The sequence below is a fragment of the Delphinus delphis genome, chromosome 11, assembly GCF_949987515.2.
Source record: "Delphinus delphis chromosome 11, mDelDel1.2, whole genome shotgun sequence".
NCBI lineage: Eukaryota > Metazoa > Chordata > Mammalia > Artiodactyla > Delphinidae > Delphinus > Delphinus delphis.
In genome coordinates this window covers 6,879,648-6,905,346 of record NC_082693.1, presented here as the reverse complement: position 1 = coordinate 6,905,346, position 25,699 = coordinate 6,879,648, and the positions used below count along the sequence as shown (strand labels likewise).

The 25,699-nt window shown below is 55.6% G+C and overlaps 2 protein-coding genes across 3 annotated transcripts; both read left to right on the top strand.

The window, feature by feature from the left end:
• Positions 1-238: 238 nt before the first annotated feature.
• ACRBP (acrosin binding protein) lies at positions 239-7,646 on the top strand. 2 transcript variants are annotated; one of them, XM_060024183.1, is made up of 10 exons: positions 239-334; positions 543-761; positions 964-1,058; positions 1,526-1,643; positions 2,320-2,704; positions 3,154-3,286; positions 5,234-5,413; positions 5,520-5,687; positions 6,704-6,787; positions 7,342-7,646. In XM_060024183.1, exons 1-10 carry the CDS (start codon positions 292-294, stop codon positions 7,462-7,464), a joined length of 1,548 nt encoding a protein of 515 aa, XP_059880166.1. In that variant the 5' UTR covers positions 239-291; the 3' UTR covers positions 7,465-7,646. The 2 variants fall into 2 exon arrangements, with proteins under 2 accessions (XP_059880166.1, XP_059880165.1); XM_060024182.1 differs by having other exon boundaries at positions 7,312-7,646.
• A 9,006-nt stretch (positions 7,647-16,652) lies between these two features.
• On the top strand, positions 16,653-18,327 carry LPAR5 (lysophosphatidic acid receptor 5). Its single transcript, XM_060026055.1, has one exon. It carries the CDS (start codon positions 16,699-16,701, stop codon positions 17,800-17,802), a length of 1,104 nt encoding a protein of 367 aa, XP_059882038.1. The 5' UTR covers positions 16,653-16,698; the 3' UTR covers positions 17,803-18,327.
• The last annotated feature ends 7,372 nt before the right edge of the window (positions 18,328-25,699 follow it).

The window sequence follows — 25,699 nt, the reverse complement described above, 5'->3', positions numbered from 1 at the left end:
CGTCACGCGTAAGGAACAACACAGGAGCTCCGCCGTCCAAGGCACCGAGTCAGTGATCACTCCTGCCCTCCTTGTCCTCTCGTGTTGGAGCGTGACACGCGGGGACCCGCACCCGCCCTCCGACCGAGCCCGGCCAAACGTCCGTTTCCCCGTCCCCCACCCCCCGCGTGGCCCGCCCCGCCCTTTGTGACGTCGGCGGCCTCGCACCCGCGGCCCCCGCCCGCCGGCTAGCCCTGGCTCGGCCCGTTAGAGGCCGCTCGGTCCCGGGAACACGGGCGACCGTCCGGGGCCATGAGGCAGCTCGCCGCCGCCTCCCTTCTCTCACTCCTGAGGGGTGAGCGCGCGTCCGCCCCCGGAGCCCTCCCTGCACCGTCTCTGAACCGCCTTCCCCTGGGCCGGCCGCTTCCAGCCCCTCCCCCCGCCCCAGCCCTCTCGCCCTCGCCCGCGGGCTCGGCGGCCAGACTCCCCGGTCCCCGTGTGCACGGGCCGGCTCGCCCGGTGTCGGAGTTGGGTCCATCCGTGGCCTGTTTCCCGCCCCGCAGTGCTGCTCCTGCCTCCGGCACCGGCCCCCGCCCAGGATACCCTCTCGACCTCCACTCCGGGCAGCCCCCTCTCTCCCACCGAGTATGAGCGCTTCTTTGCGCTGCTGACCCCAACCTGGAAGGCAGAGACCACCTGCCGGCTCCGCGCAACCCACGGCTGCCGGAACCCCACCCTCGTCCAGCTGGACCAGTATGAAAACCACGGCCTGGTGCCGGAAGGTGAGGGCCCGCCTCGAGGGCCAGACCTGTGCTCGCTGGACCCGGGGCGAGGGGGTGGCTGGCGCCTCACACTGAGCCCGCGTGCTGGGCTCTCCAGACCCCGGGAGCCCACCGCCCCGTCCCGCCCCCTCCCAGAGGGCGTGCCCCCTCCCAGAGGGCGTTCCCCCTGGTGTGTTCACTTCCGCCGCACGCCCTTCCCCAGGCGCTGTCTGCTCCGACCTCCCTCATGCCTCCCGGTTTGAGTCCTTCTGCCAGTTTACTCAGTACCGTTGCTCCAACCACGTCTACTACGCCAAGGTGAGGCCGGGACAGAGGTTGGATCTGGTGTCAAGGATCAAGGGACAGGTGGTGGCAGTGGCTCCAAGCCAGCCTTAGGTCCTCCCTACCTGCCACTTTGCCATCATTTACCCAGATTATACGTGCGTACAGTCTCACCTTGGGCATTCAGACTGTCAGAACAGTCCTGTTACTGCAAGAAAAGTAGGGAAGAGGGATGGGAGGAGGCAGAGATAAGCCCTTCCAGCAGGTCAGTGATGTCATTCAAGTCAAATGCAAAAGACTGAAGGCAGGAGTGTGGGCCAGACGGGAGTCTGATCTTGTAGGGGACCTTTCTCAGGTCTAGAGAGTTCCACCGGGGGCCATGTGCCCTCATTCCCGCCCAGGAACTGTGAGAGAGGAGACCCGAGGGACAGGGACGGAGGATAAGCAGGAGTAGAAGTCCGCCCTTTGGGAAAGGCGTTCCCACTTTGCTTCTCTCCTTGCAGCGGGTCGGGTGCTCCCAGCCAGTCTCAATCCTCTCACCAAACACTCTCAAGGAGGTGGACACTTCCTCTGAAGTGCCGCTCACGACGATGACCTCCCCCAAGTCCTCCCACATCACAGGTGAGACCCTCCCAGCCCCTGGGAGACTCCCAGCCTCTCCTCCCACGAGTCCCAGAGCCCAGGGTTTAAGGCATCAGTGGGAGGGACGTGGGGAGATGAGCCAGTGGAGGTGGCCATGGGCAGCTGTTTACATAAGGGAGAGCCTGCTTTTTCTGAATACAAGTTAGGGCTTTCCTGTCCCAGGATGTTTTCTGACATTACATACATCTCTGCCCTGAACCGATGTTCCCTAGCTCCCCAAAACCTTCCTACATTAAGAAGTGCTCTGGGACTTTTCCCAGCTAAAATCTTCACTCTAGAAAGGATTGGTTGCTAGGTATTCAGAATACTGGTGTTTCCTAAGTGAGGGGGACAAAAGGTGGTATTTGAGGTGGCTTAGGGAAGAGGACCACTTGTAAGGGAGGTGGAAAGGGGACCGGTGACGCTGCCTCCACTGTCGCCCTGGTAATGTTCTTTTATTTTGATATTTGTATTCTCTTCTGTGTTTTTTATGCTCAACTGAATGAATATGTGCAATTTGCGCTGCCTTTCTCTGCCTTTGTGTTTATGTATGTGTTTGTTTATGTGTTTTTGTCTGCGTTTATGTGTGTCCCTCTGCGAACAAAGACATGGGGGGTCAGAAACCTGACCATCTCTTTCCCTTCTCTCTCTTGGTCCCTCCCAAACCCTGCTGCAGCCACAGAACAACAGGCCTTCCAGCCCTGGCCCGAGCGGCTTAACAGCAGCGTGGAGGAGCTGCTACAATCCTCCCTGTCCCTGGGCGGCCAGGATCAAGGGCAGGAGCGGGAGGGACAAGAGGAGGAGTGGGAGGAAGGACAGGGCACAAAGCAGGCGCTGGAGGTGACGTCTGGGTTGCAGGCAGACCCGGAGCCCAAGACCCAGTCTGAATTTGTAACTTCCAACCCTTTCTCCTTCACTCCCCGGGTGCGGGAAGTGGAGTCTACTCCCATGACGATGGAGAACATCCAAGAGATCATCCGATCCGTGCAGGAAATGGATGAAATGAATGAAATGAATGATGTATATGAGGAGAATATCTGGAAAGCCCAGAGCCCCGGCAGGTACAGGAAGTTCTGTCTGCCCCACCGGCCCTACCTTCCCCGCTGTCTTTGGGAATGAGAAGCCCCCTTTGCCAGCTTCGGCCTCCAGACCCATTCACATCTGCCTGGGCTTCAGGTGCACCTAGCCACTGCCTGCCTCGCCTGCTGTGTGGCCGTCATGGGCTTAAGCACTGCCCTAGACGTCCGTCTCTACATGAAGTAGTGGGGTGCGCCCTGAACCTAGAGCTACCAGACTTGGGTTCTGGGGTTGTCTCTGACCCTGATGAGCACTGCAACTTTTACTTCCCCTTTCTGGATCTCAGTTCCTCATTTGTAAAAGGAGGCAGTTGGCCTGGAGGCTTCCGGGGCCCCATCCAGCATGCTAAATGTGTGTGACTAGGACTAGACGCTAAGGGGAGGGGAAGAGAGTGGGTGGGCTTTCTGCCCCAGCCGGCGCCGTCTTCTTGCAGTCTCCTGCAGCTGCCTCACGTGGAGGCCTTGCTGGCACTGTGCTACTCGATTGTGGAGAACACCTGTGTCATAACCCCTACAGCCAAGGCCTGGCAGCACTTGGAGGATGAGATCCTCGGTTTCGGGAAGTCGGTATGCCCACCATGCTGTTTAATGGCTCCATGCTCACCGGGCATCCTCTGGGCCTCAGGAGCGGTTAATGGGCGGGGCTACATAAAGCCCGAGGCATCATTGGAGATTCTCTCCAAGTGAGAATCCCTTCTTTGGAAGGGTATCTCCAGCTCCCCTTAAAGGAGGAGGTCACAGGACGGAGTCTGGAATCCATTTCAGTCCAGAATTCATGCTGTGGCGGCGCCTCGTTGGGTTTGAGTCATCTCCTGAGCCAGTTCACCACCGGCAGGACTTGGCTTTACCTTAGATGTAGCTCTTCTTTCCAGAGGGATCATAGAACCGTTTCCAGGGATCTGTAGAGAGATCCCAGCCTCGACGTGTCCTCAGCACCCAGCAGGTCCTATTCCCAGGAAACAGGGCTTTCAAAAAGTGCAAGTTAGCAAATGTTTGTTGAGAGCTGGTATGCCACCCATTCATCCGTTTGTTCAAATATTGATCAGGCTAGGTATTTGAGATGTTAGCAACTCTGTCCTAGGTATTTTAGCAATGAGTACAACAGATCCCATTCCCTCTCCTCCTGGAGTCCGGTGGGAGAGACAGACGCGGAAACGGAGAACGGTGTGGCAGGATCAATGCATGACGGACAAGCACAAAGTGCAGAGAGCAGATGGAGAGCACAAACGTCGCGTTGGGCTGGATCGGAGAATTGCCTCTTGGAGGAACTGATGTGTAAACTGAGACCCGGAGCTAAAAGAAGTTAACCAGGCAAAAGAAGGGGTTGGTAGAGGTTCCTGCTAGAGGGGTTAGTATCAATTTGTGCAAAGTCTCTGAGGCAAGAAAGAGAAGAAATTCCACATGGAACCAAAACAAAAAACAAAAAAAAAAACGAGCACACTGCTGTTCTCGGCCCGCAGGGAGCAGGGATTCAGTAGCGTTACAAAAGGAGTGTGGTAGGTGCTGGAGAGAGAGTTCTTCTGGGTCTTTTTGTTTTTGTTTTGGAGTGTAGGAAGTTCAGGAGTGGTGGAGGGCTCACTGGATTTTTAGAGTCAAAGAGATAATAAGGGTCATGATGTGAATAATCCCGAATGGCAGTCTGAAGCATTTGTATTTAATTTGGTAAGAAAAGAGAATTCAGTCATGATTTGGGGTCAGGGACATGATGATGCGTCCCCCGTGTGCTGTTAGGAGGAGCAAGGAAGGCGACGTAAGAGATTTGTGACTGTGACACGCTGACGGGATGGACTGGCGATGCTGCAGGGCGAGATCCTCCTTCCTCCTGGAAGGCTGGGGAGACTTGCTCAGGGCAGAGAGCCCCACCGGGCTCCACATACAAAATGTCATCCAAGAACTTGGAGGTTCTGAGCCTAGGTGCTCGGGCAGAGGACAGGTTTTGGAGTTGGAAGCACCAGGACCAGTGCCTCAGCTCCACACACACTAGACGTGGGTTTAAGCAGTTGACTCAGCCTCACGGAGCCTCGGTTTCCTCGTCAGGCACACAACGGAGGCCTGCTTAGTACCTATGCTAGTAGAAGCTTCCTGTGGAGACCCAAGGAGATGATGGTACTTAGCGCCATGGTGCGCAGCACTGTGCCGACTCTTTGTGAATGTTAGCGTTATCATTAGCGGAGAGGAAGGGAGGGTTATGGGTCTTTTTCAGACGGGCTAAGTTACATGTCTGTCAGGCACTTGGCCGTGGGGATTTGGAGCTCAGGAAAGAGATCAGACGTGATGGTGAAGGTTTGGGTGTCACCAGCAGGGAGATGAATATTACCTGTGAGTAGAGAAATAATCCAGGAAAAGGGTGAAGAAACAGAGCGCCGACGGGAGGTCCTTGAGGACCCTTGGGGAGGGGGGCAGGGAAAAGCCACAGGAGCTTCTGGAAAAGACTTAATGCGGAGACATTCTGCGGAGCGGCTCTGGAGGGCGGAAGCGGGGGAGCCTCAGTCCCCCAGCCGCGCTCCTCCTCAGGTCTGTGACAGCCTTGGGCGGCGCCACGTGGCTACATGTGCCCTCTGTGAGTTCTGCTCCCTCAAGCTGGAGCAGTGCCGCTCGGAGGCCAGCCTGCAGCGGCAGCAGTGTGACAGCTCCCACAAGACGCCCTTCGTCAGCCCCCTGCTCGCGTCCCAGAGCATGTCCGTCGGCACCCAGGTACCGAGGAGGGTGGCCTGCAGCGGCCGGGGGCCTCAGGCCCCAGGCAGGATGGGGCAGCAGGGGGGCCAGGACGCCCACCTCTCCCCTGTGCCCCGTGCCACAGGTAGGGACCCTAAAATCGGGCCGCTTTTACGCGCTGGATTTGTACGGCGGGCTGCGCATGGACTTCTGGTGTGCCCGGCTGGCCACCAAGGGCTGCGAAGACAATCGAGTCGCCAGCTGGCTCCAGACTGAGTTCCTCAGCTTCCAGGATGGGGACTTCCCCACCAAGGTCAGCGCCTTCCCCAAAGCTCAGCCCCACCCTGCTCACCCCGGTTCCCTCTGGTCCCCTGCTCTGGGGAACCCTAGGATGTGGAGGGGGGCTTGGGCCCCTGGCCTCACTGAGCCTCCTGCCTCTCCCCAGTAGACCCTCCAGACCCCAAGAGAGCAGGATTGCGCTTAGCAAAGGAGTAGAAACCTGGAGGGCCGGGCGGGCACAGGCCATGGGGGCGTGAGACAGGTCTGGTCCCAGCTCTGCCGGTTACCTGCAGCGGGTGGGGTGGGGGACTTCATCTCTGCCCCAAACGGCTGCTGACGGTGACCCAGTGCTTCCCTGCCTAAGTCTGGAGGCTCCTTCCCAAATCTTCTAGCGCTTTCCCTCTCAATGGGATCAACTTTGCTCCCCGCCTCCAGAGTTACCTCCCCCCACGGAACTGTAGCTGAGAGCCCGGCCCCTCCCTTCTGTGGTTTAGCAGGAAAAATCAAGACCAGGAAAAGCAGAGGCAGCTTAAGAGAGGGCTTTTATCTGAGCCGAGAGGTCTCCGCCCAGCTCTTCTCCCTGGGCCGCTAGATCTGGAAGGGGTCTCGGACTGCCTCAGCTGCTCCCCTGGATTTATAGATGGGCAGGCGAGGTTCATAGAGGGAAGTGACTGGCCCAGGGTCATACATTAGAGGCACTTCTGACCTCTTCCGCACTGAACAGTCCCTAGGAAGCTCCCTGAGATGGGCCCGCTGCTTGGGCCCCTTCCCACATATGGGCCCTCAGTGCCCCTTCCCTGGCCCTCGTCGCTCGGCTGCTTTCCCAGCTAGGTGACCAGCAGGGCACCCCCTTCTCAGCTACAGCTCCTGGCTTCTTCCCAGCAACTGAACCATGGCTGAGGGTGGGACGGGAAGGGCAGAGGGGACACCCCAGGTGCAGAGGGTCTGGTTCTGTGCCCTGGTCCTGCCATCGTGGGCGCACTCTGCAGGGCTGGCGTCTGTGAGGCTTCTGATGTCTTCCCACCTCCCATCCCCCCGCTCCTGGCTTAGATTTGTGACACAGAATACGTGCAGTACCCGAACTATTGTGCCTTCAAAAGCCAGCAGTGTAGGATGAGAAACCGGAACCGGAAGGTGAGCCCCTCCCTCTGCCGCCCCCCCCCCCCGCCCCTGCTGCCTCCCATCAGCCCCAAGGGCTGGTCCGTTCTGGGCCCCCCATGGCGTCCGAGCATCAGGGGTGTGGAGAGTGGGTGCATCTCCGTGCAGAGCCTCCTCCGTGGAGCTCTGTCCCCACTCCTCCCGCCCTGGGGTGAGCAGCTCTCCCAGGCCCCCAGGCAGAGGGTTCCAGGAGGGAGGGAGGCAGCACATCAGAGGCCCTGTGGATACGCCAGGAGGGACGAACCCCCAGCCGGGTTGGGCCTGAGAGGCTGAGGCCTCAGTCTTGGCTCTTGCTGTTACTCACCAAGTCGTCTGAGCCAAGTCACTTCCTCTCCAGCCTCAGGCTCCTCATTTCTGAAAGGGGGAGTCGGGCTACGTGGTGTGCCTCCCCGCTTTAAAAACCCACATCTGAGTTTCCTCCTTCCCTCTGCTCCCTGTGCCTACGCCCGCCCACCTCCTGTTCTTGAATTTCCGACACCTCGGGCTCCTGGCTTTCCTAGCTGGACCACGTGCGCCCAATCCCCGTGCAGGTGTCCCGCATGAGATGTCTGCAGAATGAGACGTACACCGTCCTGACCCCGGCCAAGAGCGAGGACCTCGTGCTTCGATGGAGCCAGGAGTTTAGCACCTTGACTCTCGGCCAAGCCGGCTGAGCTGGACTCTGCCCTCTCCCCACCCACTTTCCACACCCTCCATTGCTCTCAGACCCCAGGTTGTCTCTTACTTGGCCCAGACTCAACGTTTCCCTTGGGTTGGGGCAGCCGTCCCGGAGACGTCTGCGATGGGAGCTCCACCTCCCTTAAAGGATGTCTTTACATAAAATGTTTATTTTCAACCTGTGTGGGCTGTTTTGGTTCTGACCCCCTCGTTGGCCCTGCCCCGGGGGAGTCAACCCTCCAACCCCTGGATCCATCTGCAGGCGAGGGAACCATGGGGATGGTACTCAGGGAAGCAGCCCTCTGCCAGGAGGAGAAGCCCTGAGAAATCAGAGTTGGATTGAAGAAGGTCACAGCCGGTGGGTGTCTTGGGGACCATGTGGGCCCTGAGGCCGTGGGTGTCTCCATTTCTGAAGCCCTGATCCCATGATCTCAGATGTGAATGTAGGACTGTCCCTCTGGAGGACAAGCTGAATGAGATTGTGTCCAGGGGGACCAATCCCAGACAGTAGGGTAGGACTTGCTCTTTATAGGAGGAAGGAAACAACTGGGCTGGAGCTCAGGAAACCTTTGCTGTGACGTCCAGTCATGGGCCCGATGGCCTGAATGTGGGGAGGAGCTGCATCTGGAAGCATCGGCCTTTAATAACCTGGGATCTCCCCAGACGTGTTCGGAGGACACACGTGTGGGGAGCTATACAGCATTTAAAAGAAAACATTTATTATGGAAAAGCTCAAACACGCACACGTAGAGAATAGTGTAAGGCACTCCCATGCACCCTTCACCCAGCTTCAATTACCAACAGCAGTCAACCTCTTAAAGGCATGTCAAAGGCTCTGAGAAGCGCTGAAACAGAGAAACCTGTTCGACTTAGTGTTTCCCATACTCGTTCGACCGCACTGTCCTTTTTCACCTACCACTCAAAGCTTGTTTTCGAGTACTGAGCGCAGACAACCTGCCCAGCCCTATTGATCCGGAAGACAAGGGGCTCAGCCCAGGGTTCAGAGACTAGGAGCTGCCACCCCACACACAGAGGGAGGTAAAAACCACATGTGGCAAGAACGAAACCACATGCCGGAACCCAAAAGAGACGGAGACGGCCAGGGGGAACTGCCGAGGACAGCGGGAGGCTGGGGGTTAGTCATCTGGCATCTGTGGGTGGGTGTGCCAGTTAGGCTTCCCGGAAACTGCAGGGAGTGTGCGAGCCATGGGTGAGTGGGTGGGTGGGGGGCATTACTGGGGGAGAGTCGGGGCTGCGTTAAGTGTCATGATCTGCTGGGGTTTCTTCTCTGGCCGGTCCGTGGAGGCCACTGAGGGCACTGCTTCCTCCTCTCTCTCTCTCCCTGCCCTGCCCGGGGTTGGGTGCGTGCAGGGAGCTGGGATCTGCCGAGAGCTGCTGAGGTGTGTGTGTGTCCCACCCACCGGGAACAAGTCCTACCAGCCCAGCCCGGCCCAGAGCAGGCAGAAGCCGGCGTGGAGCAGCGGCTGAGCCACCGTGGCGAGCACAGGTATGGGGGCGTCCCAGCTGCGGTTGAACCTCACAGGGGCACGTGGGGCAGCACCCCTTCTTTAGAAACGGGAGCCATGGGTGGGGATGGAGGTGAGAGGGGGCCCTGGGCCCTGGGAAACCTTTTTGAATAAAGAATTCAAAAGGATGGCCTCAGGCAGGCAGACCTCAGACAAGAGGGTGATGCTCCCTAGACCTGAAGCACCAACGCACCCTGGGGCCCGTATGCCTGGGAGCTGCGTCTGCCCCTTCACCCGTTAGGCCCCCGCTGTCATGCTGAACCCCAGATCCCAGGCCACTGGGGAGGGAGGGCCCTCTGGGGATGGTTTCCAGCCCTTTCCCACTCTCAGATAAGACAACCCCTGACCCTCTCACCCCAGGGCTGGGCCTCTGCTGGTGACAATGAACTGATCTGATTAAACTCCACAGGCGGGTTCAAGGCACAGATCTGCTCTCACAGTTATCCTTCCCAGCAAACCAAAGTGTTCTAATGGTGCCTTAGAGAGATACTGCCTTCACCCAGTGCGTTTTCTTTACAAGGAGATTAGGGACTTCCCTGGCGGTCCAGTGGTTAGGACTCCGCGCTTCCACTGCAGGGGGTGTGGGTTTGATCCCTGGTTGGGGAACTAGGATCCCGCATGCTGTGCAGCGCGGCCAAAAAAATATATATAAAAGATAAAAAATAAAGTGTTGGTAAAATTAGTTTAGAAAAAAAAGAAAAAAAATAGAGGATTAGACCAGCTGTCTCCCATGTTCCTAGAGCTATGGTAGAATGTGGCCCATGGGTGTCATGAAGTGGATAAAATTTCAGATACTGACCCATGGGGTTGGGGGGGTGATATTGGAGGGTGGGTGAGGCCTTCTGATACCTCTGCCTCACACCACTGAAGGCAGCTGCCCACCTGTTCCCCGGGTCTATGGGGGCCTCTCTGATGGGAAGGGGCCCTCCCATCAGGTCACATCTGCAGTCCCTTCAGGATGAGCTGAAGTTGTCGCCAAAGGGGAGATGGCAGCAAGGCTTGAGGAGGAAGCAGAAACTTATTCGACCCGCAAGCCTCACCTCCTGGCCACCCAGAGACCCCAGAGCCCAGCTGTGCCTCTGTCTGATGCCCCCAGCATGTACCCCTGCAACACGGAAGCCTTGCATGCCCAGGCCCGCGGGGAAGGGGGCAGCAGAGGCGTGAGGGCTACGTGTGGAGCACACTCAGTGCTGCCCGAGGTCAGGGTGAGGTCCATGAAGCCAAAGGCTCCAGGAGGTTTCTCTGAGGCAGCGGGACCCAGCCAGGCCCCAAAGCAAGGACCACCCAGAGCACAGGGCTGCGGAGGGTGGCTTGAACCCATCTGAGTCTTGACTGGGACTATGTTTCCTGTGTTTTTCAGCTCTTGACAGCAGGGTGGAGAAATGTCTGCAGGTGGGGAGGTGACAGCCATGCACTGGGGAGACTTAAGTATGGAGCTGTAGGTCGCCTTTGCTTTCTGCCTTTTCCTAGAAAAAATTTCGGGAGGGATGAGATGAGAATACCCAGGGATGGTGCTGGAAAGGCAGGAAGAGAGGCTCAGGTGGGGAAGGGTGGGGAGAGGCTGGAGCAGGAATCTGGGCTGGAGAAAGCAGAGCAGGCTGGATCAGGGAGGAAGGAGGATGGAGAGAAGATAGGACACCCAGCAGCGGGGGAGAACGTGGCCCCGAGGGCAGGAGGAAGCCATCCACTCAGCCCGGTGACCTGGTACTATCTCCACCCCACAGGCTCTCCAGACCCAGGACAAGCTGATGGGCAGGATTCATGTGTACCCAGAGCAGCCCTGGGACAGAGCTTTTCACAAAGCCTTTAGACTTCTTGAAGCTTCCGCTGAAGGCTCAGCACAGTTTGGATCTGTCTGGGGAGTCTGAACCTACAGACGTTAAGAGGTCTTCACAGTTACCAGCGTCTGCTGATAAAGGGTGCATCTTCCCGTGGCTGCCGAGGTGTAGCGGCAGAGGAAGTGGGCTCAGCCAGCACCGCTCAGGTCGCAGGTCAGGGAGCGCGCGCCGTGCGGGGGAGGTGGAGGGTGGACACGCTCCCTGGCGCCTGGCCACCAGAACCTAAAAGAAGGTGGGAGCTATTCCAGAGCTGGTCTTCTGGGTCAAGGAGGGTGAGGATTGACATTCCCACTTTCCAAACTTCTGAAGGATGTGGATTCCTGAGGAGAGGAGGTGGGGAGTAGGGGGGCAGGAAGCACATGGAGAGGGTGGCAGACAGGAGGAAGCTGTACAGAGACGGGGTGCCTCTCTCCCCTCCCTTTCTGTCCCAGATCACCCATCCCTTTCTGTTCCGCTCCCCTCTGCATCCCTGGTCAGGCGCCGGAAGGGTGGACACCACGGGCCAGCTGTGTAGAGGAGAGGAAGGGAAAGATCATGATGTAGCCTCCTGGCCACTTTTATCCTCCATTCTCACTTCCTGTCAGGGCAGAAAATAGCCCTGCCCCTGTGACTTATCTCAGCAAAGAATAGTGCCCAGCCCAGCTCAGAGGGCAATGGGACAGGTCCCAGAGGCCCCGAGGACATAAGGAACCTGGGCCCCGGGTGTGCAGGTGGGAAGCTGAAGGACAGAGAAGCAGCGTGGAGGAAGGTGGCCGCGCACCATCTGGCGTGTGTGTGGTGTCGGGGGCTGGGATGTGGGCGGGGCCGTCCCCAGGGCCTCTCTTTGCCTCTCAGTGCCTTGGGGCCAGAATCTGTTTGTGCACATCTGCATGCGTGTGTGTGCTCCTGAAGCTGCCCGTCTGTCTGTCCGGCTAAGGATAATGTCCCTAGGCGGGGACTGTGTCTGCTTTCCTCCCCTGGCTCGGCTGTCTGTGCCTCCATGCGTGCACACGTGTGTTACAGGCTGTGGATACACGTTGATTCGTATGTTACTAGGGATCTTGTGTGCACATCCCTCAGTGTACCCTTACCTGCGTGTGGCCTTGCATGCGCCCGTGTGTGTGTGTGTGTGTGTGTGTGTGTGTGTGTGTGTGTGTGTGTGTAGTGGTGTGCTCACATGACCTCCGGGCGTGCTGAGGTTACGGAGCCAGCGTGGGCCTCCACGTCCCCCTTCTCCCTGGTGAAATGAAATCCCAGTGTCTCTGCTTTTCTGGGGCACCTGCTGCCTCTTTGCTTTCCGTCTCCCGCACCCCCAACCTGACCTCTTGCTCAAGGCAGGATTGAGGAGAGTGCCGTGCCACTCCTCCCCCACATCTAGAGCCCTCTTTCCACTTCTTGTTTGCCTCCTTTTTGGCAGTTTTTCCCATCTTTGCCATCTGGCCTGGCACTGTGCCCATTCAACTCCACTGATGGGGAGCCCTCGGGAAGCAAGCGGATCGGGTGGGGACCAGGGCAGGGGCCTGGCAGCTCTCAACAGCTTGTGCCATTCTGTGTGAGTCTGTGGGAAAGGGGTGGCTTTTTGACAACTAAACTCAAGGGCTTCTCCACTTTGGAATGGAGTAAGGCGAGAGCATCACCATCTGCTTTCCTGAAGGATTCCTAACTCTCTACCTCTTAGCAGCAGCTCACCTAATACATTTTGGCCTCTTTAACCTTGCAACTTTGTTGACGAAAGACTTGGGATTCTTGGAAAATAATTTTCCATTCACTCAGTGTCTAGGTTGTGCCTCCTAGTCGTAGGGAGCTATGGGTGCTCCAAGTACTGCTTAAGAATGATCAAACGTGGGCTTCCCTGGTGGCGCAGTGGTTGGGAGTCCGCCTGCCGAGGCAGGGGACACAGGTTCGTGCCCCGGTCCGGGAAGATCCCACATGCCGCGGAGCGGCTGGGCCCCTGAGCCATGGCCGCTGAGCCTGCACGTCCGAAGCCTATGCTCTGCAACGGGAGAGGCCACAGCAGTGAGAGGCCCGCGTACCGCAAAAAAAAAAAAAAGAATGATAAAATGTTACTGTGATTGTAGCTGTAAACTGTTATTGAAGTTTTAATGCAAGCTGTTTCCAAACGAGCTTTTCAAAAGGGACATGCCTTTCTCTGAGTTATACATGCGGACAAGATAGTCAGGAATGTGATAAGAAGTGGTTGGACTGATGCAAGAAATATTATAACAGGATTACAGGCTGGGCGGACATGGGGGGAGGGGGCAGATTTCCTGAAAGGCAGCCAATGAATATCACAAGGGCCTGCTAGGTAGAGAGACTGAAGTGTGAGTGAGCCTGGGAAGAAAGCTGTGGAAGGTGTGGTCTGCACCCCAGGACCCTACTGTCTGGCTGGGGAAATGGGACAAAAACACACGTCATGACCTAAGGAGTTCAAAGCAGCAAACTGTTTCTGTAGGTAAGGGGAAATCATCAGGGCGTATTTGTGTGTATGTGAAAGAGAGATGAGTCTGTGTTGCCAGGGTTTGAAGTGGGAGAAAGAAGGAAGTGGGTTATTAAAAAGTATATGTTTCAACTGGACAAAAGAGGAAGTAAAACGATTCAGCTGTAAAAGTTAGGTGCTCTGTGCAGCATCCAGCCGCATACCCACCCACCCACTCTTATTGGAAGCAGCTTTTTGGACTTTGGAGCCCGGATGTCCTGGATTTGAGGCCTGACTTCACTCCTCACTGACTGAGCTCTTAAGGAAAAATCAGGAGAAACTCCTACCTCAAAGGGCTGTTGGAAGGATTAGAGCTCGTGCGTGTAAAACACCCTGTGAGATGGTGAGGGATCAGTAAATGGTAGCCATTATTTTTGACCCAACATTTATGGAGGGAGGGCTGGGACTACAGAGATGAGTAAGCCACAGCCCCCAGGCCCTCCCTCAAGGAGCTCCCAGGCGGGGGGGCGGGAGAGGCAGACCAAGAACAGCCAATTATAGCACAGGTGGGAACAGCTGACCTGTGGCCAAAGTGCTGGGAAAGCTCCAGTGAGGGGACTCGCCTGGTGGGAAGGGAGGGAGTCAGGAAAGGCATCATGGGGTCCTGAGAAATGATTGAGTTTGCCAGTTGGAGGATGGGAGAAAGGGCATTCCCAGTTGCAGAAACAGCACGTGCAGACAGAGCCCTGAAGATGTAAGGTATGTGCAGAATTATCACTAGTTTGGCGTGACTGGAGCAAAGGAGCATGGGAGGTGGGCACGTTTCAGGAAGAGAGCCTGGCATTACTTGCTTTTCAGCACGTTTAAGACCCATCTAGCATTATTTTCATTGACGAAATTGGTATTTTGCAGACAAAGTGTTTCCTTATTCCCTTCAACTGTTGTACTATGCTTCTTACAAGTCTTAAACTGCTGGAGTCAGAGTCATGGTTGGAGGGAGAACAGACAAACGAACAAAAAAACCCTAGGAAACTTGTTATACTCATGTTTATAACTTGGTTCCATGTAAGGATTTAAGTGGTTCCTTTTGAAGGGAGTATGTTCCGTATCTTGGGATAATCGCTCAGGGTCTTCGGATAACTTCTCTCCCTAAGATGGCCCATGGAACCCCATGATCATTAACATTATTCACAATAGTCAAAAGATGGAAAAACCCAAGTAACCATCAGCAGATGAATGGGAGAACAAAATGTGGTGTATATATATAGGAATATATTATTCAGCCATAAAATGACTGTAATTCTGATACAAACTACCGCATGGATGGACCTTGAAAACTTTAAGCTAAGTGAAATAAGCCAGACACAAAAGGACAGATATATGAGTCCGCTCAGATGAGGTGTCTAGAATAGGTAAATTCAGAGAGACACAAAGCAGAATAGAGGTTGCCAGCGGCTGGAGGGAGGGGGGATGGGCAGTTATTGGGTAATGGGTATAGAGTTGTTGTTTGGGATGATGAAAAAGTTCTGGAAATAGTGGCGATGGTTACACAACATTGCGATTGTACTTAATGTCACTGAAATGTACCCTTAAAGATGGTTAAAATGGTAATTTTTAAGTTATGTATACTTTACAACACGATGGCACCTGGGGGTCGCAATGCAGGGGTGGCTGCTGTGGCCTTATGACATTAAGGAAGGTGGAATCCTAAGACCAAGTCCTGTCTTCTAACTCCTCCGCCTCTGACCACATCCTTCCTCTGGCAGCTTTTGCCTGGGGACGGCAGCGGCTGTGGTCTGCTCTCTCCAGGAGCCTCATCAGCACGCACGGTACTTCCCTGTCTCACTGCCACCCTCTCTGGGCCCCCTTCGAGCCCTTAGGACGAAACCATTATCTGCCCCCATCACGGAATCCCAACTAGGAAGCACCCGAGTCAGACTCTCCAGGGGAGCACCTGGAAAAGTTCAACCCACGGGGCCGTCCCCTGCCTGGAAGGACTGTGCTGGTGTGTGCGATCAGCCTACGGCAGCGGTCCCCAACCTTTTTGGCACCAGGGACCGGTTTCGTGGAAGACGATTTTTCCACGGACGGGGTGGGGGGATGGTTTCGGGATGATTCAAGAGCATTACATTTATTGTGCACTTTATTTCTATTATTATTACATTGTAATATGTAATGAAATAATTATACAACCCACCAAAATGCAGACAGGAGGCAGAGCTCAGGTGGTAATGTGAGCAATGGGGAGCGGCTGTAAATACAGATGAAGTTTCGCTCGCTCACCTCCTGCTGTGCGGCCCGGGGGTTGGTGACCCCTGGCCTAAGGGACCCCCATTATATTACTGTCCCCATTTTACAGATGAGGAAACTTAGGGAGGTCAAACAACCCAGCTGAACCAGGTCGCTCTGACCACGAACCCAGCCCACACAGGAGCAGTCGTGGAGATGAGCCTGGGATTTTGTCCTGTACTTGGGAGTTTGAACTTTATTCTTTAGATAATGGGGAGTCAGCGGAACGGGCTGGTGCCAGGGGAGGGGTTCCACAGTACTTCTCACCACCTAACATAATACCTTTTTACATGGACTTTATTATCTGTCTCCTTTCAATGGAAGGGAACATAGGTGGGGGCAAGGCCTTTGTTTTGTCCACTGCTGTGAACATGCCTGGAACCTTCTAAAGTCTCAGTAAGCATTTGTATGGACTTCCCTGGTGGTCCAGTGGTTAAGACTCCGGGCTTCCACTCCAGGGTGCACAGGCTAGATCCCTGGTCGGGGAACTAAGATTCCACATCCTGCATGCCGCGAGGCCAAAATGATAATAATAATAATAATTAAAATCCTGGTAAGCATTTGTAGAAGAAAGAAAGGAAGCAAGGGAGAGATATTAGTAGATAATAACAGTAAGCAAAGCACTTTAAATATATCATCTCGTTGAATCTAACGACCTCGTGAAGTAGGGGCCCCTCTCCTTTTTTTTTTCCAGGTAAGGAAAATGAGGGGCAGAGAGATTAAGTCACTTTTCTGAGGACAAAAGCCCAGATTTAACCCTAGGCAGGCCTGACTCTAGAGCCTGGGCATTTAGCACTGTGCCATAGAGCGGGCTGCAGAAAGCTGTTCTGGCCAGAAGGACGGTGGAGGAAAGATGTGAGGCTGAGAAAAGGCCCAAGAGGCCAGCAGGTTCAGCTATATGACATTTGTGTCTTCAGCCCTTCCTTGCACAGTCTTGACTTCTGCCTTCCCTCCTATGCCAGGTCTCCACTGAGGCCGATGAAGCTCTGACCAAGGGCATCTGATCCTCCGCAGCTGTCGGCCCTGCAGCCACAGCCACAAGTCTATGCCCGGCCCCCGCTTGCTCTGGGACTCTGTGCAGCCTCCAGGCCCCCGCCGTGGAGACTGGAGATGAACGCGAAGCCAGCACGCGGGTGCGCCCCCTGATGCTCCCGGCCTAGCTCCTCCTCGCCCTTTGGCACGATGCTGGCCAACTTCTCGGCCAACGACTCTGATCTCAGGTGCCCGGACCACCAGCCCATCCACCACCTGCACTTGGTGGTCTACAGCCTGGTGCTGGCGGCAGGGCTCCCCCTCAACGCGCTGGCCCTCTGGGTCTTCCTGCACGCGCTGCGCGTGCACTCGGTAGTGAGCGTGTACATGTGCAACCTGGCGGCCAGCGACCTCCTCTTCACCCTGTCGCTGCCCTTGCGCCTCTCCTACTATGCGCAGCACTACTGGCCCTTCTCGGACCTCCTGTGCCAGCTGGCGGGCGCCGTCTTCCAGATGAACATGTACGGCAGCTGCATCTTCCTGACCCTCATCAACGTGGACCGCTACGTCGCTATCGTGCACCCGCTGCGGCTGCGCCACCTGCGGCGGCCCCGCGTGGCGCGGCTGCTCTGCCTGGGCGTGTGGGCGCTTATCCTGCTGTTCGCCGTGCCCACCGTCCTGGTGCACCGGCCCTCACCCTGCGCCCGCGACGGCCGCTGGGTGCACTTGTGCTTCGAGAACTTCAGCGACGAGCTGTGGAAGGGCAGGCTGCTGCCGCTCCTGCTGCTAGCCGAGGCGCTGGGATTCCTGCTGCCCCTGGTAGCCGTGGTCTACTCTTCGGTCCGTGTCTTCTGCACCCTGGCGCGGCCCGACGCCACGCGGAGCCAGCGGCGGCAGAAGACGGTGCGCCTCCTGCTGGCCAGCCTGGTCATCTTCCTGCTGTGCTTCGTGCCCTACAACGCCACGCTGGCCGTGTACGGGCTGCTGCGCGGCCACGTGGTGCTGGCCAGCCCGGCGGCGCGCAACCAGGTGCGCGGGGTGCTGATGGTCATGGTGCTGCTGGCCGGCGCCAACTGCGTGCTCGACCCGCTGGTGTACTACTTCAGCGCCGAGGGTTTCCGCAACACCCTGCGCAGCCTGAGCTCTCCGCTCCGGGCCAGGACCTCGGCCACCAACGGGGCTCGGGGGGCACTCGCCGAACCAACCGCTGAGACCTCCCACGCCACCGTGCCGGCCGCCGCCAGCCAGGGGCTGCTCCGGCCCTCCGACACCCGGGACTCCTTCACCCGGTGCTCCGAGGACTCGTCCCTCTGAACGCACGTCGTGCCAGAGCGCGGTCCCCTCACCCCACCCCCACGTCTCTCGCACTCGCAGACACGCAGGGTGTGTGCACAGCAGGGCGGTGGGTTGGGCACTTGGACTTCTGAGCGGCAACTCCAGCTCACAGATGCAGAAGGGAACAAAGTGTGGGGGGCAGGGGCCCGGGGAGGGAAGAGCGCGGCTGCAAACGTCTTTAACTAGGTGGTGATGGCGAGCGCAGAAGGACCTCTTCCTTAGTACCTAGGAAGTGCTGCCGTGAGCCTGCCCGTGCAGAGGCGGGAGACTGGATGAAATGCCCTTGGCGGGGCATGAAACACGGCCCGGCCCGTAGCTGGTAGCTGGAGCAGAAGATGGGTGTCCTGCGTTTAGACCGACCACAGAGGTCTTTGGGCCATGGACGCCACCCACTCCCCTTTCCACCTGGGCTCTGCCTGCCCAGCACTGAGGCATAATGTAAAAGCGTATTGGATGCCGGCTGAATTGGTTTCCTTCTTGTCTAGTGACTTTTAACAATTTAGATCTGACGCCCAGCGTGGGTGGGTGGGGGCAGAGGGGGTTTTCCTCCGAGTTCCTGGTCCCTGTTCCCTTTTCTAGGTCCTGCCTTCCCCTTCCACCTCACCCACCCTTTCAAAAGCTCCTCCATTCTAGATCGTAAATCCCCACCACCGCCACCGTGTGTGTGTGTCTCTGCTGCTTCGTCTAGAATAAGGAGAAGATTCTCTGTACTAAAGTAGTAGTTCTCCAATTTTGGGGTCTCAGACCCTTTTACACTCTTAAAAATGGAGAATTCCAAAGAGAGTTTGCTTATACTTTGTCCTTTTGATACATGACCATATTAGAAATCAAAAATAGTAAGTTTTCTAAAACAGAAATACCCAAGCACACATTCCAATAGCTATGAGAGCAAGTGTCATCACACTTCATGAAGCCTCTGGAAAACTCCACCGTCTACTCGTGAGACAATGAGTGAAAAGGACAAAAGACATCTTAGTAGTAGTATCATGAAAACGGTTTTGTTCTCGTGGACTTCCTCAAAGAATCCATCCTCAGATCACACTTGGAGAGCCATACCTGTACTGGAGTATTAGAGTCATGTGTAAAGTCTTCCCAGGCCATTATGTACATTGTTTTTATCGCTGCAAGGAGAGGGCAATGCTCAGCAAATCAATTGCTAATTGTAGTCCCCAAGGCTTGGGGTTTTCGGGATGGGGGGTGGGGAGGAGTTGCACACCGAGTGAACACCACCTGGGGCTTCCTGGAGCTGCAGAGGGAGGTGGAGCTGGAACTAGTTGCACAGATACTCAGGAGGAGGTGGAGGGCTTCTCTGGGCAGGGAAAAGGGAGCTGTGCCAGAGCCAGACAAGAAGTTTATGGGAAAGTAAGAGTGTGATGGACGGGAGGACGGGAGTAAGCTGACTGCTCTTGGCAAGCTGGAGGTAAGGAAATGGAAGTCTGGTTTACAGGCCACCTACTGTCTTCCCTCTTTAGCGGAGTCGGGGCTGGGAGGAATGGCGGGGTTGGCACTGTGACATCTTGAGACCCTGACATTAGTGAGATTCGTGAGGGAGTTGATGCCATGCACACGTCCTGCATGCATTTCTGTCCCTATGTCTCTCAATGCTGTATGTTTCTGTGTATGTGCGTGTGTGTGTGTGTGACAGTGTCAGAGTTTCCCCGGGTGCGTCTCTGTGTGTTTAGTTCGGACTAAGACTTGTGTGTGTCTTTACGTGATCGCTCCAGATGGTGATTTACAAGGGTAAAATGACCCCTGGTGGCCAAACCGGAGAACTGACCCAGATTCCTCAGTGATAGCCGTGAAGCCGGGCTTTCCTCCATCTGGCGGGTTAGAGCCCTCACCTCCTGCTGCTCTAGAGAGGGCTTGATGGTTAGCACCTGCTCCGTCTTGCTCCATCCTTAGGGTTCAGGACCCACGCCCTTCCAGCCCTGGGGGCACCAAACGTCATCACCGTCCAAAGTCTCAGGACTTTGCCCTATCCAAACTGAACAGAATACAATTTTTAAAAATTACTTGAGTATTTTTTTTTTTTTTTTTTCCGTTCGCGGGCCTCTCACTGTTGTGGCCTCTTCCGTTGCGGAGCACAGGCTCCGGACGCGCAGGCTCAGCGGCCATGGCTCGTGGGCGCAGCCGCTCCGCGGCATGTGGGATCTTCCCAGACCGGGGCACGAACCCATGTTCCCTGCATCTGGCAGGCGGACTCTCAACCATTGCGCCACCAGGGAAGCCCTACTTGAGTATTTTTATATGAAGATAATGTGAATGAATTCCAAAGTAATTAAAACTCACATAGCAAGTTTCTTCCAACATAGTATATAATTTACTTATTTATTTATTATAACTTTTATAGTTTATTTTCTGTCCCCCACCCCACCCCCAAAGTAGAATGTAAGCTCCCTGGGGGCAGGGATTTTTGCTTGGTCCGTTTCCTGATGTATCCCCAGCATCTAGAACAGCGCCTGGCGTAAAAGAAGTACTTAATAAATATTTGTTGAATGATGAACAGTTGAATCTTTTTTTAAATTTATTTTTTATTGAAGTATAGTTGAATTACAATGTTGTGTTAATTACTGCTGTAAAGAACAGTTGAATCTCTCTGTGAAGTAGGTTACTATCTAGTGGGGACCACAGAACAAGTCAACAATAATTATCATTCAAGATGGAAGATGAGAGAATGCAAAGTAAGGCTCTGGCCGTTAATTTGGTAGGCAGTGGGCCGTCTGTGGAGGTTCTTTTCTTTTTTAAGTTTTTAAAAAATATATTTATTTTATTTATTATTTTTGGCTGCATTGGGTCTTCATTGCTGCGTGCGTGCTTTCTCTAGCTGCGGCGAGCGGGGGCTACTCTTCATTGCGGTGCGCGGGCTTCTCATTGCGGTGGCTTCTCTCATTGCGGAGCACGGGCTCTAGGTGCGCGGGCTTCAGTAGTTGTGGCACGCGGGCTCAGTAGTTGTGGCACAGGGGCTTAGTTGCTCCGCGGCATGTGAGATCTTCCCGGACCAGGGCTCAAACCCGTGTCCCCTGCATTGGCAGGCGGATTCTTAACGACTGCGCCACCAGGGAAGCCCCTCTGGAAGTTCTTCAGTGAGATTTTGCCCACCCTGACACACTGGGTGGGATAAGCTGTAGGGAAACGAGGTGGGGAGAGTCTAAGGGGAAGGAAAGACTGGTGAGGGAGCTGGTCTAGGAGAAGTGTGCTCGCGGCCTGTGGAGGCAGATGGAAATGAATTTTCTCCAGTGTGGAATCTCCTCTGTTTAAGCTCTGGTGGACTGTTTCCCCACATTCAGTATATCAAAAGGGTTTCCATCCTGAAGACAGAGAGGCAAGAATAGATTCAGGATGGGACTTCCCAGGTGGCACAGTGGATAAGACTCTGCGCTCCCAATGCTGGGAGCCCGAGTTCAATCCCTGCTCAGCGAACTAGATCCCACATGCATGCCGCAACTAAGAGTTCACGTGCCGCAACTGAGGAGCCCATGTGCTGCAACTAAGGAGCCCACATGCTGCAACTATGGAGACTGCCTGCCACAACTAAGACCCCATGCAACCAAATAAATAAGTATTAAAAAAAAAGAATAGAATCAGGAGATGTTGCAGGCAGAGGAGGAATGAACAGAAGCTAACGCTAACAGGAAGTTTAAGGAAGCCTGTAGCCACTGCCTGCCATTTTCACAGGATCCCCCAACTACTGGGTGGCCAGTATGACGGGGGTGAGATGTGGGAAATCCAGAGCCCTCACCCCGTGCCCTGGAGTTACTTGCCACTTTGAGGCTTAGGAAAATCGAAAGGAGGAAAAGGATAAAATCTTAGATGCTGGAAGAAGAGCGTTAACAAGTTGTAAAAATACTTGCTATGCCAAGACCTCAATTTAGTGCTTAAAATGAATTATTTTATTTTATTATTATAATAACCTTCTGAGTTAGGAATGATGATTATCTCCATTTTACAGATGAAACACCCCGGAGAAGCTGAGGTCTAAGGTCACACAAGCAGGAAGTGGCACAGTATCTGTTAGACTCTGGAACTCCTACTCTTTGCAGGACACCCTACAGTATCTCCCCTTCCTTTATTGCCCACCTTCTCATCCCTGGTTCCCTTACACCCATCGCTCCCTGGTTTCCTTTCCTCTCCTTCCCTCCTCATGTAGGCCACCACTCTCTCACCTTGAGTCTACTGTGTCATCTCTGGCCACCTTGTGCAGCTTTTCCTCCCCGCTCCTAACCCACGCACCCTACAGCATACCTGCCCCTTCCTGGTGTGGCTGTGTGAGCGCTGAGAACTGGGCTCATTCATCGTTCCAATGGTGGTGGGTCCTAAAACACACCGCATCGAGGGCTCAGAAGGGCGTGGCTCATTGGTGGCACCCAAGGCAGGATGGCTCAGCCTTCAGGCATTTGGCCATGACTCCCCTCCCCCAGCTGGGATGTACCCAACATCTCCAAGACAGCGAATTCCTGATTGTCCACCAGCTAAACTGAAGAGGACACTTCCCCTTGGTTCTCCTCAAAGTCTGTCTCCTCCATAGAATGGTCCCTCCATGCACTGAGAGTAGTTGGGGGAAGATTAACAATCATTGGTCTTGAGATAAAACAAAAAATTCAGGAGAACCAAGGGAAAGGTAAGGGATCCTAAAAGGGAAGAGATGCTTGTTAGCCCTGGACCGTCCTGAGGGAAGTCCCTGTGGGGTTGCCACTGGGGGTCCCCTGGAAGAAATGGGGAGGGGGAGGTTAATCTCACATGGAGCCTTCCTTCTCCCTTCTTTCAGGAGATCCTGGAGACAAGGGAGGCTGGGGAACTGTCACCATGCTATCTTTTCCAGAGGAGCCCTGGAAACACTGAAAAGTGAAGTTTCTCCCAGGGGCTTGGGGAATCCCGAAGGCTGTCAGAACTTCGCAATCAAACAAACCTGGGTACTAATTTCAGCTCTGTCACTTCTTGGCAACGTGACCTCAGAAGCTATTTAACCTCTCTGAGCCTCCGTTTTCTCTTCTGTGAAATGGGGATCATAATATCTACTTACTGGGTTGTAGTGAGGGTCAATGAGGTCACCTTTGAAAGGCACCTGAGAGCCATCCCATAAGGTGGATCTCTCTTTCCAACCAGGGTGTGGGGAGAAGATGCTGTTAGTAAAGTCTGCTTGTGATGCTCAGCGGGAGTGTTTCTGGAAGACAGCAGGGGTTCCAGGTGAATCCTCACCCAGACAGAGCTCTGCGGGCAATCAGAACCAGGGCCAGGGATGGGTGAGCGAGGCAGGCTGGGCCAGCTGCCATGGTGCTTGGTCAAGGAGGCAGGGGCAGTGACTGGCCTGTCGCCCTCTGGGGGCACTCTCTCCCCACCGGCCTTGCTGTCCACCCCACAGACAGAAGAGTGGGTGGGAAAGTGCCTGAAAGGGAGAGGAGAGGGGCCATGGGATGAAGAACCAATCAAGGGAGAAAGGGCAAAAGAGGAGGCTGGAGGGGAAGTGAGGGCCCAGGCAGGCACAGGGTGGGGCCGGGAGAGGGGCCCAGGGCGGGAGGGCGGGAGACAGCCTGGGAGGGAAAGCGCTGGGGAGGGAGGAGGGAGGGACAGGCTGGGAGACCGGCGGCGCTGACACAGCCTCGATGTGTGGAACGGGCTGGGGTTTGGCCCACAGGTCAGGCGTCTGGCAGTATTATGGGATGGAGAGGCCTTAGGAGACAGGGAGAGTATTATGGGTTGGAACAGCCTTAGGAGACAGGGGAATATTATGGGCTGGTGAGGCCCGGCTCCAACTGGAGGCGGGAGGAAGGGGTGCGGGGCGGGAAGGGGGGGTGGTGGTGGAAGGGAATATTATGGGCTGGAGGCCTCCTGCGACCAGAGGCAAGAGTATTATGGGCTGGCAAGGCCTTCGGTGGCCAGAGGGGGGAGCAGCGGGGGATGGCACCGGCTGCATGTGACCGAGGGGGGGGCCAAGTTGGGGGGGTGGCGAGTGGGGGTGGGGGAGCATATTATGGGATAGCTCTTTGTACCTACTGCGGGGACTGCTTCTCCAGAAGATATTATGGGATGTCGTGTGTGGGAGGGGGAGAGGGGCTGGGGGATTATTATGGGATGGTGGTGCAGAATGGGGAGGGCCTGAGGCGCTCTTCTCCCACCGCCCCCCCCACACCCCTTACTCTCTTGCCATCCTCTCTAAGGTCTGCCTTCTTTCGCAAATGGCCCAAGGAGAACACCTGAAATCTACCACCCCCCCCCTCGCTCTGTGGGCACCTCGACCCATCCTAGGTATCCCGCCTAATTAGCAGCCACCTTGCGGGTGCTGAGGGGGAAAGGGAGCCCTTGGGGATGGGGAGAAGGTCCCAAAGCGGGGATGTGGTGGCCAGTGGACCACACCTCCCACCTGTGCGGCGTCCCCTTGGCTCCCCATCCCCGTGGGTCACTCTCCGTCCCCTTCCCCAAAGTGGGGGCCCTCGATCCTCCTCCCCTTCCCCCTCCCCTCCATTTCCTCTCCAGCTCCCTCCACAGCCGTAACCAGTAAAACAGGCGGCCAGTTATTATGGGATGGCTGCTCCCGGCAGCTCTGCAGGGAGGGGGCGGTCACCGCGGAATGTCTCTTGTGGGTGGCTATTATGGGATGGCCGCCTCTCTTTTGGGGGGGGTGGGGGCTCGCAAGGAGAAGGATTATTATGGGATGTGCCCAGCGCAGCTGGGTGGGGCTGTCCTGGGTAGGTGAAGCTCTGGGGAAGGGGGATGGGGAAGGAAAGGAAGGAAGAGGGAGGGAAGAAGCTGGGGAGGGTGGGGTGAGCCCTGGAGCCAGACCTGAGGCCTGGCAAGAGTGACTGGCTGGAGAGGTTCTTCAGTGACAGCTGTTTGAAGAGGCCCCTGGGGGCAGGCTAGAGCTAGCCAGATCTGAGCCCTGGACACCTGGGTCCCTAAACAGCTTGTGAGCTACGGGGTCGCTGAGTCCAGGCATGCAGTGAGGAGGCCTGGGTTCTGGCTGTGTAACACACGAGGTAGTAGTGCTCCTGGGTGACCACAGCACCAAGTACTCCTCTCGCTCCCTGCCTTCCTGGGTTTGAGCCTTGGGACTGTAGCTCAGGTAGGGGTCAGGCCAGGGGAGCTCTGCCACCTTGCAGTCACACCCAAGGAGCTGAGGCTGTGTTGGCTCCTGCAGGACACATGCCTGGGTGGTGCCCCCCAGTCCTGCACCACCTGCATCCTGTCTAGCTATCAGAGTGCACTGTCACTGTGGCTTTTCTGTCCTATGTCGCCTTCCCAAACCCCCTTTTCTGGCAGAGCAGGGGAACCCTAGTCCCTTAGACGTCTTATGAGCAGAGTTTCTGGGACTCACAGAACAGAGATGTAGAGAGAAGAGCTATAGAGCATGTGCTGAAAACTCCATGGACAGCCCATTCTGTTATTCTAGGTTCTTCTGTACCATGGGATGGAAGCAGAACTCTAAGGTGACCAGCTAGAGAGGCTGTCCCCCTGGGTGCATTAATCAGGAGATTATCCCACCCTTAGTCTCTGTGGGCCAATCATGCTGGTGGTTTATTTATAATTTATCTGGGAGGGTAGCATGGGGCTAGTGTATGGAGGCGAAGCACAGAAGGACCACAAAAGCAAAACACAAACACACACATCCTAGCCCTCTGGAACTCAAGAATAGAGGAAGGGACTTTAACCTTCTCCTTGTGGTGGTATCATGGAGAGGTGGGAAGTAAGGGGAGCTGGGGGATAAGTGGGTACAACCTGCAGGGGTGGGGCAGAGGGGCTGTGGTGGACAAAAGGGACCATGTTTGTAATCCCAGGCAAGAGGCTGTGACTACCCAGTTACAAAACTCTCTTCCTGGTTTATATTATGAGTCACTGTAGTAACGTGGTATATATATGCGAAGAAGAGGGTATGGGGCAGATG